General features: G+C 38.4%; 2 protein-coding genes across 2 annotated transcripts; one reads left to right on the top strand and one right to left on the bottom strand.

Annotated features, from left to right (window-relative positions):
* Nucleotides 1-318: 318 nt before the first annotated feature.
* On the bottom strand, nt 319-3,682 carry LOC146486192 (CDP-diacylglycerol--glycerol-3-phosphate 3-phosphatidyltransferase, mitochondrial-like). The gene is made up of 5 exons (XM_085099333.1): nt 3,396-3,682; nt 3,247-3,324; nt 2,739-3,022; nt 1,538-2,073; nt 319-776 (listed from the first exon to the last, which is right to left on the bottom strand). The coding sequence occupies exons 1-5, from the start codon at nt 3,627-3,629 to the stop codon at nt 382-384; spliced, it is 1,527 nt and encodes a 508-aa protein (XP_084955459.1). The 5' UTR covers nt 3,630-3,682; the 3' UTR covers nt 319-381.
* Nucleotides 3,683-3,718: 36 nt separating this feature from the next.
* Nucleotides 3,719-13,779, top strand: LOC146486191 (dynein intermediate chain 3, ciliary-like). The gene is made up of 15 exons (XM_085099326.1): nt 3,719-3,818; nt 4,384-4,592; nt 5,354-5,515; nt 5,814-5,932; nt 6,677-6,819; nt 7,251-7,364; nt 7,638-7,742; nt 8,107-8,387; nt 8,502-8,555; nt 9,554-9,597; nt 9,865-10,000; nt 10,875-11,021; nt 11,898-11,989; nt 12,461-12,683; nt 13,477-13,779. Exons 2-15 carry the CDS (start codon nt 4,410-4,412, stop codon nt 13,534-13,536), a joined length of 1,863 nt encoding a protein of 620 aa, XP_084955452.1. The 5' UTR covers nt 3,719-3,818; nt 4,384-4,409; the 3' UTR covers nt 13,537-13,779.
* The last annotated feature ends 34 nt before the right edge of the window (nt 13,780-13,813 follow it).

Below are 13,813 nucleotides of genomic sequence, written 5' to 3'. Positions count from 1 at the left end.
CTTATGATCTAGTGAAAACAGCGTTCCGATTCAGGAACGTAAGCGATGGAGTCGTAAGCGGAGTCGGAAGAAACTGGAAATGTTCTGATTTTTCTGACTCCGATTCCGTCGCGCTTATGAATCCGCTTACGACTCCGATTTTTGATTTTCACTAGGTCATAAGCGCTCTTACAACTCCGCTTAAGACTCCGACTCCGTCGCTAGTGAAAACCAGCCTTAAGGGAGTTGGGATATTTATATCTATTAGGCTAAATAAGATGTAGATTTATGTAGGTCCCTGTGAGGCGGCTTCTTTAAGGAGAAAAGGGACAATAATGTAAACCATAAAATTTAAAACTATTAATATTTTATTCATTTCCTTTCAAATAAATAGACACATTGTCAAAGTAGATTCTTTATCAGTCTCGTAACACAATACACCCAAAATGGAGTTTTACGTTCAGGTTGTGTGAATGTCTCACCAGTCACGCACTGTGCACTACAATAAAGGCGCGATTGTTCTTTGTGAAGGGCTTCACTGAGGCTCTGATTATTTGTAACTATGGCAGCCTGTGCTTCTAAATCCCGATATACAGAACGGTGTCCAAAATTTGGTGAACCTATCAGAGTCAAATTTGGCAATGGCTTATTTGCAGGATAGTACCAAAGCCCTTTGACATGAAATGTCCAGTCATCACGCATATATTCCTGTACAGAGATGTGAGCTGTCTGCTCATGTTCAAGGATAAGTTTGTAGAAATCCTGTGCTAGCAGGGTATATGCATGAGGTATACCTCCTGGGGAAAGAAACGAAAACATGAGTTACAACAAGTAATCAAACAAAATACATGTAACTTGATCACTGGCAAAACTACAATGAAAACTGATCCAAAACTAAAATACCTTCCTGGAATACTCAGTCTGATGCTGGGTTCTACCAACAACAACAATTTATTTGTACCAAAAACAGAAAGAAATTACAATTGATCAATTTTTCTTTGAACACGAAAGTTGGTAGCAGGGCAACCAAAATAACTATAAAGAGCTTAACTTGTCAGGTTTACATTACATGTAAAATTTGTTTGATCAGATGAAAATAAAATTAATTAGTAATTAAATGAAAAAAGTGCAAAAAGTACATACAAGTGTCTATGAAAGTACCCACGTCTGGTACATCTGGTACATTATAATTTGGCTAAAATAATTTTGCGACAACTGGAATCAATCAGAAGCACTGCATCATTACAAAGAATATTTTTTGCAGCCATTTCTCAAAAGTTGCTTTATTGTAGAATCTAGTTGTGTTTTTCCTTACTGACCAGGTCTCTGTTATCCAATGAATAAATCATTTTCCAGAGAATAAAATGTCCTTATAGTTGGATTAAGTTTATTACCCACTGGACAGCGATTTATCAGCTGGATAAAATTATCTGCCCTTCCAACAACCAGGAACAGAAAACCTGTTAATTAACATCAAATTCTCCCACGGCAGATCAGAGAAAATGTTTGAACGTAGTAAGGAGAATTTTGATATGAATGCAAAAGTAAGCAGTCTTACCAGCAACTCCTTTTGCATTATAGAAACCATTCACAGTTGGGTGTGCTGTCAGTATTTCACACTTTGCAGATGACTTCAACAAGATGTCAATGTATTTTCTTGTTAAATTAAAATAACCAGAAGCCAAGAAAAGCATGCTGCCTTGACTTGCACTTCTCAGTAACTCTGATGTGATAAACTCATCCTGACGAATTCCAAATGGAAACATTTGTACTAAGGGTACAATCCATGTGTCAAATTGTTGGTTTGATGCTCTTAATAAATCCTGGAATTGGTTTTCTTCTTTCTGCTTTAGTAAATATTGAGCCACTCTCTTCCCAGCCTCTGCCTTGAATTTTTTTCCACGATCAAATCCTTTAGTTGGATGCTCAGGGAAGGTTTTGCTCATTACTGTAGAATTGTCTGGCTGAAGGTGAAAAGAAAATGACCTGACGATTGAAACAAGTCCATGGAAGTAGTCTGCCAATGGTGCACAATTCTTGATTTCAATGTAGCGATCTTGACGATTGGTGAAGTAATCAGCGCTTAAGTTTGCCCTGAGAAAAAAGATAGCAACATACCACATGACCCACTGAAATTAATTTTACCAGAATATGACAATAAATCAGTTAATAAACTGGTGTCAACAATGACTTTAATGTATGCAGCTGATTCTCAGGAAAATAAAAACATCATCTTCGTCATCGCTCTTCATGTCACTAGGGCTACATTATGTATACTGATCTTAGCTCTTCTGATATCTGTTTTAAATTAAAAATATTAAAAAGACAAACCATTAATCTAGCCACCAAAAGGCCAGCTACATTAATGAAGTGACCTGATAAAGGGGTCTTACAAAGGAAAATGACTGTAGAAGCTTTTCTTGGATACCAGCCTTTGAGCTGAAGGGGCCACCCTCTTGAAAGAAAGTTTTTACTCACTTACTTACTTCTTTGGACTAGAATAATGGCCTTAATAATGAGATAAGCATATTGTCAGGTTACATAATTCTAGGCTGGGTTACCCTGTGAGCAGAGGCCCTTTGATCTTCCTATATAAGACTTACATGAATCTAGGAAGATCGAAGGGCCTTTGCTCGCAGGGTAAGGCTGGGTTCCACTATACACCAAAATGGACTTTCCCAAGGCTAGTGATATTGCAGCATCACTGCTTGCTACATGGAAGTCAAATCATTAGTTTTACTGAAAAAGGCAATACAGACCCACTCATGATCAAGGTGTCATCTGTAAGGTAAACCTTTAAGTGTGTAAGAGCCACTGTCTCATTGAATCTCTCAGGCAGAAGTAGTTTAAGCAGTCCTCTCAAGTTAGGAGAATGATATAATGAGACTTTTACAGCATCAGTAAAATTCTGAACAAGTGGGAGCAGCATGGTACGGGAGTTGTGTTTTCCCCTGGATCCCCGGGTGTGCTCCAAAAGGATCTCAACATTTAGTGACTGGTCTGATTCCGCAGATCTCTTTACCGCCTCATGAATGCAGTCAACCTGTAAAACAAAATAAAGTGAAATAGTATTTATTTTACCTTTGAAAGAATAGTAGTTTCAGTGTGTCCTTTAAATCGGATCAAAGACTTTTGTACTGTTTAAGATAAACATTTTAATAATACTGACTGACTGATTGATTGATATAACTGGTAGACCATCTTGAAGTTAGGATCGAAACAAAAAATCGAAAATAAACTCAAACTATTAAACAGAGCTATACTTACAAGTTGTTGCTCTTTGGTACCAGTGCCCAGATAAAGTGAAGCCAAAATAATCCTTTCTTTGGCTTTGCTGACATTATCCTTGAACAGAAAAGGAACATTAAAAATTGTGAAAAAAAAAATAAGATTTCAGATAATTCAGAAATTTGTACCTTCAGTGTGGTATAAAATTGATTAGGCTCGTGTAAAACTGTAATGTCTTTTCCATTCACTCCAAACACAGGGGCATGTTCTGCCATCCATTTTACAATTTCTTCCGTCGTTTGTCCAGCACTAAAACGACTGGAATAACAACTGGAAGATGAGAAAAACTTTGAACCAACCCACAAACAATATTTGGAGGTTCTAGCGAATAAAACTGGACCAAAATCTAGCACAGCTTGCATCTGAGAACATGAACTGCCAAAAACCGGCAAAAATGACGATGACTTTGTAACCAGGTCGCAACTATTGTAACCAAGCCTCCCCGGGTTGCCAAGCAAAAGAGACGACAACAAGTCGGCCATCTTGGACTGTGGTGATCGTGGACTCTTTTTAGGCTTTCTTCTGTATGTTCTGTGCACATTGAGTGGAAGGTATGGCTATAATCGTAGTTTTAGTTGCACATTTTATCCGTCTTTGGATTGGAAATGGCTATATTATTTTTAACAACAGTGAAAATCTAGTTGTTCTTTCGCTGCACAAAATTTGACCTCTGGTAACGTTAACTTGACAAGAATGTCTCGACAGTCTAGCTATTGTAAACTTGGGCTGAAGTTTGTAGGTAGGAAGGTTAAGTTTCAAGGAAGTAGAGGAGTGGACCCTTGATGTTTAGCTTGCATGCGTTCTATTATCCCAATTGTACGTTTCAATGTCATTCCAAGTTCTTCTTCCTCGTAATTAAGCTTAACTGATTTTTTATTGAACCAATAATCTTACATGTAAGCTTAGCACTTTTACAGATGAAAAACTTAAGGCTCTTTCTGTATATCTCATCAATATTTGAATATTCCACGCAACTTTCCAATATTAAGGGAAAAAAATAATATAATATTAACATTGTGTTTGATTTGGCTGTTGTTATAATTTGACAAGCTCTCAAACATTTCTAACTGAATGAGCAGGCGACACACTATCAAACTTGGCTTTATTTTTTCCCAGGTCTTGTCTATACATAACTAACTAACATGGAGATTGTGTATGTGTACACGAAGAAGAGAAGTGAATTTGGACGTCAGTGTAATTTCTCTGATCGTCAAGCTGAGCTCCATGTTGACATAGCTCCAGATGAGAAACTTCTTCAGGATTATATTGAGAAAAATCCTTGTGACACAGGGATTCAATGTGTTCAGGAAATGTCTGAGCATGAGGTGAGAATCAGTGCTTTAGATGTCAATGTTGGGCAATGTGTTTGTAGATGTCATAGTTGTAAGATTGCTACCATTACTAGCATGGAAAGGACTTTTCTCGGATTGGACTGACTGTATTGTCATATATAAAGATGTTTGCTTTAAAGGACCCTAGTCAGCCTCCGCCATTTTCGATGCCATCGAAATTATTGATATTGCATGGTGAAGCGAAATCTTATTGCTTTACTGTAAGTTGTGTTCCTGAAAGTATGTTTCATTATCTTTAGTAGTTTCACATTGATTTCATTCATTTTGACATACTCCGAATAAAATATAATAGCCAAACTCTCGCATATAAACAAAAACAAAGGTGTGGCTGACTAGGGCCCTTTAAGTTTATGTGGAGTAGCCCAGGTTTAATTTATGAACTGGGAATGGAAGTCTCTACAGGAGTACAAGATCAACTTTTCCGTCCCACATGATTGAAACTGTCATGCGGTACATGAGAGTGGTAGACGTATACATGTCAGAGCTGTCATTAAGGGCCGTAACCCGAAACACCTGTTATGGCTGAATACCCTTGAAAGAACCTTGATGTTATGGCTGATCTTGATGGTTGAAAGGTTATTTTACTCAGAAATTAACAACGCTGTCACGGCTGAGAAGCTTAATGCAACATGTGGCTGAAAACTTAATGACAGCCCTGCATGTATATTATACAAGTAAGAACTTGTTGACAATAAATAATCAAATCATTTATTTGTATGTACATTGTACTCTAGGTGAACACAGAGCGGTTTGAAACAGAGAGTCGGGGTATAAATCATGTGGAAGGGGGCTGGCCTAAAGATGTCAATCCTGCTGAAGTTGAACAAACCATCAGATACAGGAAGAAAGTGGAAAAGGATGAAATATACATGAACACCATACAACAGCTTGGAAATGTAAGTACACTCCCCTCCCCCTCCCCTCTCCCCTTATTACTCTACTCTCTACTGTCTCAGTTACTATAATGTATGTACTGTAGCAGTCTATTAATAAAGAAATATTTTTAGATATGTGAACTGTGGATCGATAAAAGATTGTTTTAATTAGTAGGTAAAAAAATAGATATTGTACAACAGCGTTAGGACAGTTTGACATATTTTTTTATTTTAATTTAAGACAATGAATGTAGATATGATCACCCAAACTGGCACATTTCACTGTGACATTTTTCTGTTTCATTGTCCCTGTGGTTAGGTTATGGAACATTGCATCAAACAAAACAATGCCATTGACATCTATGAGGAATATTTTGCTGAGATTGATGCAGATACATCAGGGGACCCACCTTCTGCCAAAACCATCAATGTATTCAGGTAAGATTTTAGTTCCTTAAATTCTGACTAGCGATGGCTTCAAACTTCCTGCTTCCTGTAACCTTAACGATTTTCCAGTTCCCACACCTTGCCTGGTGTCTCTCACCAATTGAAAATAATATTACAATATGCAAAATTCTTTCTCACATCTCACCCTCGCACAAAAAATAATAATAATTATTATATATTATTATGTCAGTTTATCCTGGTTTCTTTAGAGGTGCCCAGTGGTGATTAATGACTAGTCTGCAATGGATGTCAGAACTGAAGGGTGGTGATTTAAGGCCTTAAGCCTTTGCTATCACATCCATAGGCAAGAAACTTTACTCTGCATTTTCTCTTTACCCAGTTGTATAAATGGGTAATGACAACATGCCATTATGTTATGGTTATAGTCAATTTATGCAACAGGAATTCTGTTAAGCTCCAGCCATTCTCATTCCATCTTCAGTTCTCCTTCCCTTTCCTGTGATCCCCCCCCCCCACCCCCCTGAGCCCCAATTCCCCCATTATCATCAGCTGTTTTGGTGCCTCCTTGGCTAATTGCTCAGGAAGCTAAAGGAGAAGTGAGTAAACTTTATTGTGGCTCCATTGGCCCAAAAGAGGCAAAAGTATATCATAAGTTTTAAAACAGTGGGGCTGGGCCTTAATTAAGCCATTAGTTTTTAATACAGGGCAATAACCTATTGAAAACCCCACATGTTTGTGTCATTTCTTATTACATATGTGTTGCCAATATTTAAGAGATCCTCATGATGCGAAGCGCACAGCCACCAGTCTGTCATGGTATCCTGAAAGCACAAGGAAGCTGGCTGTAGCTTATTCCATTTTAGAGTTTCAAAAGTTTGCAGGAGAAACTTCCATGGATTCCTACATCTGGGATATTGGTAAGGAGTTATAAATTTAAAATTATCTTCTTGGAAATTTATAGTCATTCCAGAGCTGCCTTTCTCATGCCTAATTCATTGCAAGAAAGTGTTGACCAAATTTTATGATACTTAAGGTTATTTCCAAACCTCCTTCATGGTTACCGCAGTCACTAGTGATTTCCCTTGTTTTCTTTTCTTGAATTATTAATGAGCATGAAAACAGGCTTTTCTATTGACAGGAGAAATGAATAAATTATTGTCCTGAATTATGAAAAGCTATTGCCATGTTTACAGATTAATTATAATGTTACTATTAATATCAATTACAGCTGTAAATTACTGGATAATTCCATACTATATACAGTGTCATTTTATTTAATGGTGATTAGATGGCAATTTTCCTAGTAGATATTTTATTAAACTAATAACTATAATTTGTTTCCTTACAGAGAATCCCAATAAACCAGAACTTGCTCTTAAGCCAGTGTCGCCACTAGTTTGCTTGGAGTACAATCCAAAGGATCCTCATATTCTTGTGGGGGGATGCTACAATGGACAGCTAGGTAACTATGGGCATTAGGCAAACTCTGTATATTAAGTGATTTACTACACTAACTCAAGCTTTGCTTGACTCTGATAAACTAAATAAGAGCCAGGAGTCCAGGCATTAAGTACAAAGAAACGGTGTTGTGGTTATTAGCCATTAGCTTGTGGCATTTTAACAGTTTATACTGTAATTAAAGCACTTTCAAATTTTTGTAACCTCAGTATTGTTTGGATCAGGCTTCTTGCATTATTGGTTTCCAGTATTTTTACATTTCTTATTACCCTCGCAGGTTTTTGGGATACACGGAAGGGATCACATCCAGTCGAAATGACAGCCATTGAGTTCAGCCACAGGGATCCCATCTACAAAACGATATTCCTTCAGTCCAAGACAGGTTAGTATATGGGATCATCATAATGTCATTGTGATGTTCATCATCAGCATCATCATCATTATCAGTGACCATTACCAAGATCATTGTCAATATCATTACTAAGATCACTATCAACGTCATTATCATCATCATCATCATTATCATGAACATTGCCACCATCACCCTCACTCAATAGTTGACATAATTGACATCATTGTCAGTGACACGTAACAAAAATGGTTTCTACAGTATGTGAATTAAGTAAATCTACATGTAACTCTTAATAAATAAATGTTGATTTTAGTGCAAAGTCATCCCTTTCCTCAAGGGAGAACATGAATCTTCTTTTTGTTACACTTCTTAAATGCCAAAAATGTCCCCACAGGTACTGAATGCTTCTCCACCAGCACTGATGGACAAGTTTTGTGGTGGGATATTCGTAAGATGGGTGAGCCAACAGAATCCCTCTTGCTGTGTCCAAATGTAAAGAAAGACCCACGCCCACAGGGAGGAGTTTCACTGGAATTTGAACCTACCATGCCAACCAAGTTCATGGTGGGAACAGAGCAAGGTTCAGTGCTGTCCTGCAATCGAAAGGCTAAATCTCCATCAGAGAAGATTGTCTGCTCATTTTCTCAGCATTATGGGCCTGTATATGCTGTTCAGGTGGGTGGATTTGCTGGCTTTTATTGTTCTTTGAAAATTACTCAATTAAATGGAAATTAAAAATTATGTCAATAAGTGACTGACATGTTTTGTTTTATTTATTATTCATTGCAGCGTAATCCATTCTTCCCCAAGAACTTCTTGACCATAGGTGACTGGACTGCCAGGGTAAGGCCAGCCACGAGATATTTATTTCTGTCCATTTCTTGAGCCTCTACACTGCTGATCTATTGGCAGTTACTGATACAAGGAATAACTGTGCAACCAATTACTTCCATTTCCATCAAAACAGCTGTACCTCTTGAGTTACAAAAATTAAAAATATTAGCAGTCGCTTCTCTCAAGAAGAAGTAGTCTCTTTTTAGGGATGCTATTCCAAAAGCTTTATGCTGCTAACTTTCTAAGTTCTGCGCCCGGGGGGGGGGGGGGGGGGTTGGGGTACTCCCTTATATGGACTATATAGGTATGTGCGGCGCCAAAGGGTCTGGTTTTTCGGCTGTTTTGGTCATAAATAGGGTATCGCTTTTAGCCATTTTGCTGCCATTTTGGTAATAAATAGGGTATAGATTTTTGCACTCTAGTCCTGGGTTCGATTTTTTTTAGAAGAAGCTACTTCAGGTCATAAATAGGGTAGGGAAAATCGCAGATTTTAGTCATAAATAGGGTAGGGAAAATCGCAGATTTTAGTCATAAATAGGATAAGGGTTTTAGGAAGCAGGCCGCACACCCCTGCCCAATTTTTTTTGGAGTACCCCCCCCCCCCCCCCCCGGGGTTCTGCGCCCCTCAGCAGGATTGATGTCAAACCTTCGTAGTGTACATGCAAGTTATTTTTCTTTCCCCCCCCCCCCCCCCCTAATTCCTTGCCTCTTTCTAAGGTAAATTTACTATGTATTAATTTTTGAACGCAACCACATCCTATGTTAAATTGCCACATGACAAGGATGCTTTTAGTTTTAGTTTTCAAAAAAAGTAAGCTTTTAGCTGCAGGAGGTTTGACTATTCCCAGTGATGTAATCTGATAACATACGTGTATGATGATTGTATGATCACAAGGAGATGCTCTGAGGGATGTATCCTTGCAAACAAAAGTATATCAGTAACTGTAGGTATATTAATTAAGTTGATGCAGTTGCATTGATCTGTGCATTTTTCTCATAATTTACAGATTTGGTCTGAAGATCTCAGGGAATCATCCATCATGTGGACCAAGTATGTCATTAAATTAAATGTTTTTTTTTGTTTATTTCTAATTTATTAAACCATAGTGATCCACATAGTAAGCTTTGTAAGGACTTATTGACACTTTACAAACATCCTTCTGTAATTCGTGAGCTGTATTGAATGCTTAAGGGCTGACACCTCCGACACTCGACTCTTGCTGATTATTGCAAGGTCAGGGCTCTGTTGAAGAGCTAACGCTCGCAATGCTTGCACTCGATTCTAGAGTAATAGCAATTCCTTGTTTTTTGTCACCAGGCAACACATGTCATACATGACAGATGGCTGTTGGAGTCCTGTGCGACCTGCAGTGTTCTTTACTACCAAGATGGATGGCACTTTAGATGTGTGGGATTACCTCTTCAAACAGAATGACCCTACACTCAGTATTCAGGTGATTAACTTAATTATTTATTCAGGACACATTTCCTATGAGGTAGTTAAAAGAGGAAGTTCATATGCCAGAATGCACGTAAGTTTATTTAGAGATCATGCACTCTGATTTACTAACTGCTCCACCCACGTGTAACTCAAGGCTGGTTGAGGGGGATTTAAGGACGGTGCCTACTTTTGTTACTGTGCATACGTTCTGCACATCTTGAGATACTCGAGTTTCCTATGGGTGGTGCCTACTAATAAAGAAGTATTTTTGTGGGGTTTATGACTATGCGGGCAAAGCAGAACTTAGCAAGTGCTCATGGTATCCAAAAAGAAAATTGGGGGTAACCATGCATTAGGCTTCAATTTGGAAATAAAATGCCATACATTGCTTTGTATTTTGCTGTTTTTTAGAATTATTGTTGCTTTAAATTTATTATCTCTAAAGTATGCGTGCTTACCCCCTATTTTCTTTGTGGATTCCAGTAGCCCTTGCTAAGATCTGCTTTGCCCGCATTAGTCATAAACTGCACAAAAATACTTCTTTATTAGTAGGCACTGTCCTTAAGGTTTTGCCAGTGATGGCTATGATTAGGAGGCAGATGTGATGATAATTATGTCCAAAACCCAGGCTGCTGCCTCTCTGAAGGTGATAATAATCACTACAATGGTACATGTACCTCTTGACAATTTGTCAAACTGTAAACCATCAGCACGGTGCTACCTACCCCACATTCCAATTTGGCATATATTGGTAAAATTGTCCACTCTTAATCGTGTTTTACATACAAGTTATCTGCTGCAAAGTATTTTCTCAATCAACTCTACTCAGTCAATAAGTCCACAGCATCCTTATTATATTTATCTGGAAATATATTTGCCTTGCATAGGTTTGTGATGAGTCTCTGAATGCACTGCGTGTTCAAGAGCAGGGCAGGTTGGTAGCCTGTGGCTCACACTCTGGTACTGTCACCTTGCTGGAGTTATCTGATGGGCTTTGTAACATACAGAGAAATGAGAAAGCATCAGTTACTGCGGTGAGAACCTTTTACATGCATGCATACACTGGCTAAAGCTAACTAAGGATCATGATGACACAATGTTAAGAAAGATAAATAATTTGTCACGTGGAGGAGCAAGGGAAAAAGGAAAAATATGAGTTCCTTCAATCGGGACTTAGGACTATTGGTTGTGTTGTGGGTGATTGATCGATCGATTGATTGATTGATTGATTGATTGATTGATTGATTGATTGATTGATTGATTGATTGATTCTAAGTAAACATGTTTACATTCTGGGGCATTTTGCATCACATATTGTTTAACGAGGCTGAAGCTTTCATGTGTTTATAAGTATGCCACTGTTACCCGCAAGAAGGCTATTTCTACAGTTGTGTAAGTATTTGGAGGTCACCAGTAACGAAAGTAGCCTTGTCTCTCAAGCCATCTAGGTGTGGCTCTCTGATGTGCTTTACTTCATATAGATAGAGAATTAATAAGCTCTCGTTATCTTTGTGGTTACCGCATTGATATCCTCTTTAGCGCTCAGGTGATCTGTAAGTTTCTGTTTTACTCGTTCCTATTATCAAAGAACTTGGACCCAGTCGTTTGGAAGCCGATTAACGCTAATCCACGATTAAGAGTCAATTTTCATCTCGCTCACTGAAAGTTAGAGGAAAGCTAAAGGAAGAGTTTAACTCAAAACGGAAGGCAAAATGTTTATTGATAAGTAATTAAACTGGATTCAAAGTTCACACTAACTCTGGCTAAACTTCATCGTGCTTTGAACAGCTGGGCCGTGAAGTAGACTAGAACTATATCGATTGGTACCTTACAGACAGAGCATCTCGGAAACAGTGAGCTAAGATTGCAACGTGTGATTTGTTAGTTGATGTGCTTTTCCTCTTATCCAGATGTTTGAAAGGGAGACAAAAAGGGAAAAGATTCTGGAAACAAGACATCGTGAGATGCGGTTAAAGGAAAGATCAAAGAGCTCACAAGACAAGTAAGGAAAGCATAAAGAACTGCTTTTACTTACAGTGGAACCCCGGCTTACGTGAAGTTAAATGCAAATTTGAAAACGTACCACTTCTTCGGAAACAAGTAGCGGTTTGGAAATGAAGAATTTTGTTCGAGACAAGGCCGCTAATTACCACGAGTAACTGATATACTAGAACACTAAGTGTTTCGTCCTCTTTTGCACGAATCTCTAAATTTCACACGCCCTTTCGTGTATTTCGTTTAATTGCGCGTTACGCGCGCGTAACATGGCGGATTTACACGCATGGTACCCGCGTGTAATGATGCTATCTCCCGCTTGTTCTGTCTAACTATAACCCAGTAATACCTTTCTGTTAGTCGCATTCATACGGCTCCACTGTAAAAGAGAGCAGGCAATCAACGTTTGTTACTTTTACACTATGAGGTAATGTCAAGGCAGGACAGTATAGAAAGGTTTTGGAAAAATTTTTTTCAGAGAGGAAACTCATGAACAAGCCGAGGAAGAGGAAGGAGAGGATCTGGTGAGCAAAGCAGAAGCAGAGTTCTTCAAGATTGTTGAGGCTGAAAAGAAAGCTCTGGAAGAAGCAGAGAACAAGAGGAATGCGGCTCTTGCTGAGGTGAAACAGGCCATCGCACAGGAAGGCGTCACTCATGAGGAGTACAAGGATGAAGAGACTGAGGAGAAGAAATCCGACGAGGTATAAATAGCAGCTTCCTTTCCCCTCTCCCTCGCTCCCCTCGCGTGTTGCGCGCGCGCCCGATTCCCTTTCTCTCTTCCTCTTTCTAGCACCTAACATGGTATTTCTTGTGCATTTCCTCTGTTCATATAAAGCAAAAAGAAAAAAAAAAGTCATCAGATTTTTATGTCACGCCATTGGAGAGATTTAGAATTGCGTTCACGGCAAACGTGAGATTCGCGTTCATGTTTTCTTGAAAAAAAAAAAAAAACAAAAAAACTGGTACAAAGATGAGACTAGTGCAAACAGTCCTGGCTTTTGCTAACGCAAAACTACTCAATTTTACTGAGAAGCTTAAAACAGCAAGCGGCAAGTGTAACGAAAGTCATTGGTTCATTGGGGCCCTAAATTTTCTCTTTTGGTTCCAAATTGATGGATTTTTAATAATTCTAGTTAGGTAGATAAATAGTTAGTTGATAATAGTAATAATTATTTAGCTGATGGAACTACCATGTCTAAATAAAGTTATCCTTTCCTATCCTATCTTATCCTTTTGTCCCGTGCTCGTGTCAAAATGACCATTTACCAAAGCTTAAATTCACCATCATACTTTCAGTCAGTTTAACCCCCAAAGTTGTTCGAAGACTTCCAAGGTTTTCCCACACGATCGGATAGCAACGCAAGTCACTTCCCTTCCTTAAAAAAAAACATAATAAAAATGACTCGCGCGGGCACGCCACGACTGATGTTACCGAAAGTAATTTCAGCTTCTGTTAAGTTGTGTTGATGAAAGTTTTGGTCTGTTTCTTGTTAGGCACCTGCAGAGGACAGTTCAGAGAAAACTGGAGAATCTGAAGAGCAGGTTAAATCATAGACCAGGGGTATTCTCTTCTCATATTAAGACTCACCTCACAAGACATTGTAAATAGTATTTTAAAACGTGTTATCTAACAGGCATCCGTTCCTGAGGCGTTTTAGACAGCCAATAATCGATCCGAATGCACTTGAATTGAAGTATGTCGCGTTATATCCGTGTTTGTATTATTGTCAAATCGTGAGGTGTGATTTTGTACAGAAAAGACTTTGTAAAAATTAAAGAAAAACGACTTTTAGCACATTTTTGTTTTTCCTCTTTGTTTTTGTTGTTTGAT

The sequence above is a fragment of the Pavona decussata genome, unplaced genomic scaffold (assembly GCF_977016875.1).
Source record: "Pavona decussata unplaced genomic scaffold, jaPavDecu1.1 SCAFFOLD_21, whole genome shotgun sequence".
Classification (NCBI taxonomy): Eukaryota; Metazoa; Cnidaria; class Anthozoa; order Scleractinia; family Agariciidae; genus Pavona; species Pavona decussata.
The sequence above is the reverse complement of the archived record's forward strand: the minus strand, read 5'-3'. Positions and strand labels throughout refer to the sequence as shown.

Bases quoted from the DNA above. Each gene is read 5' to 3' on its own strand.
- LOC146486192 (XM_085099333.1), bottom strand. From the start codon at position 3,629: ATGCAAGCTGTGCTAGATTTTGGTCCAGTTTTATTCGCTAGAACCTCC. The intron at 3,325-3,395 runs GTACAAATTTCT...TTTCTGTTCAAG, and splicing joins AATTTTATACCACACTGAAG to GATAATGTCAGCAAAGCCAA. The intron at 2,074-2,738 runs GTCTGTATTGCC...CTTTTTTCTCAG, and splicing joins GACACCTTGATCATGAGTGG to GGCAAACTTAAGCGCTGATT.
- LOC146486191 (XM_085099326.1), top strand. From the start codon at position 4,410: ATGGAGATTGTGTATGTGTACACGAAGAAGAGAAGTGAATTTGGACGT. The intron at 4,593-5,353 runs GTGAGAATCAGT...ATTGTACTCTAG, and splicing joins AGGAAATGTCTGAGCATGAG to GTGAACACAGAGCGGTTTGA. The intron at 6,820-7,250 runs GTAAGGAGTTAT...GTTTCCTTACAG, and splicing joins TTCCTACATCTGGGATATTG to AGAATCCCAATAAACCAGAA.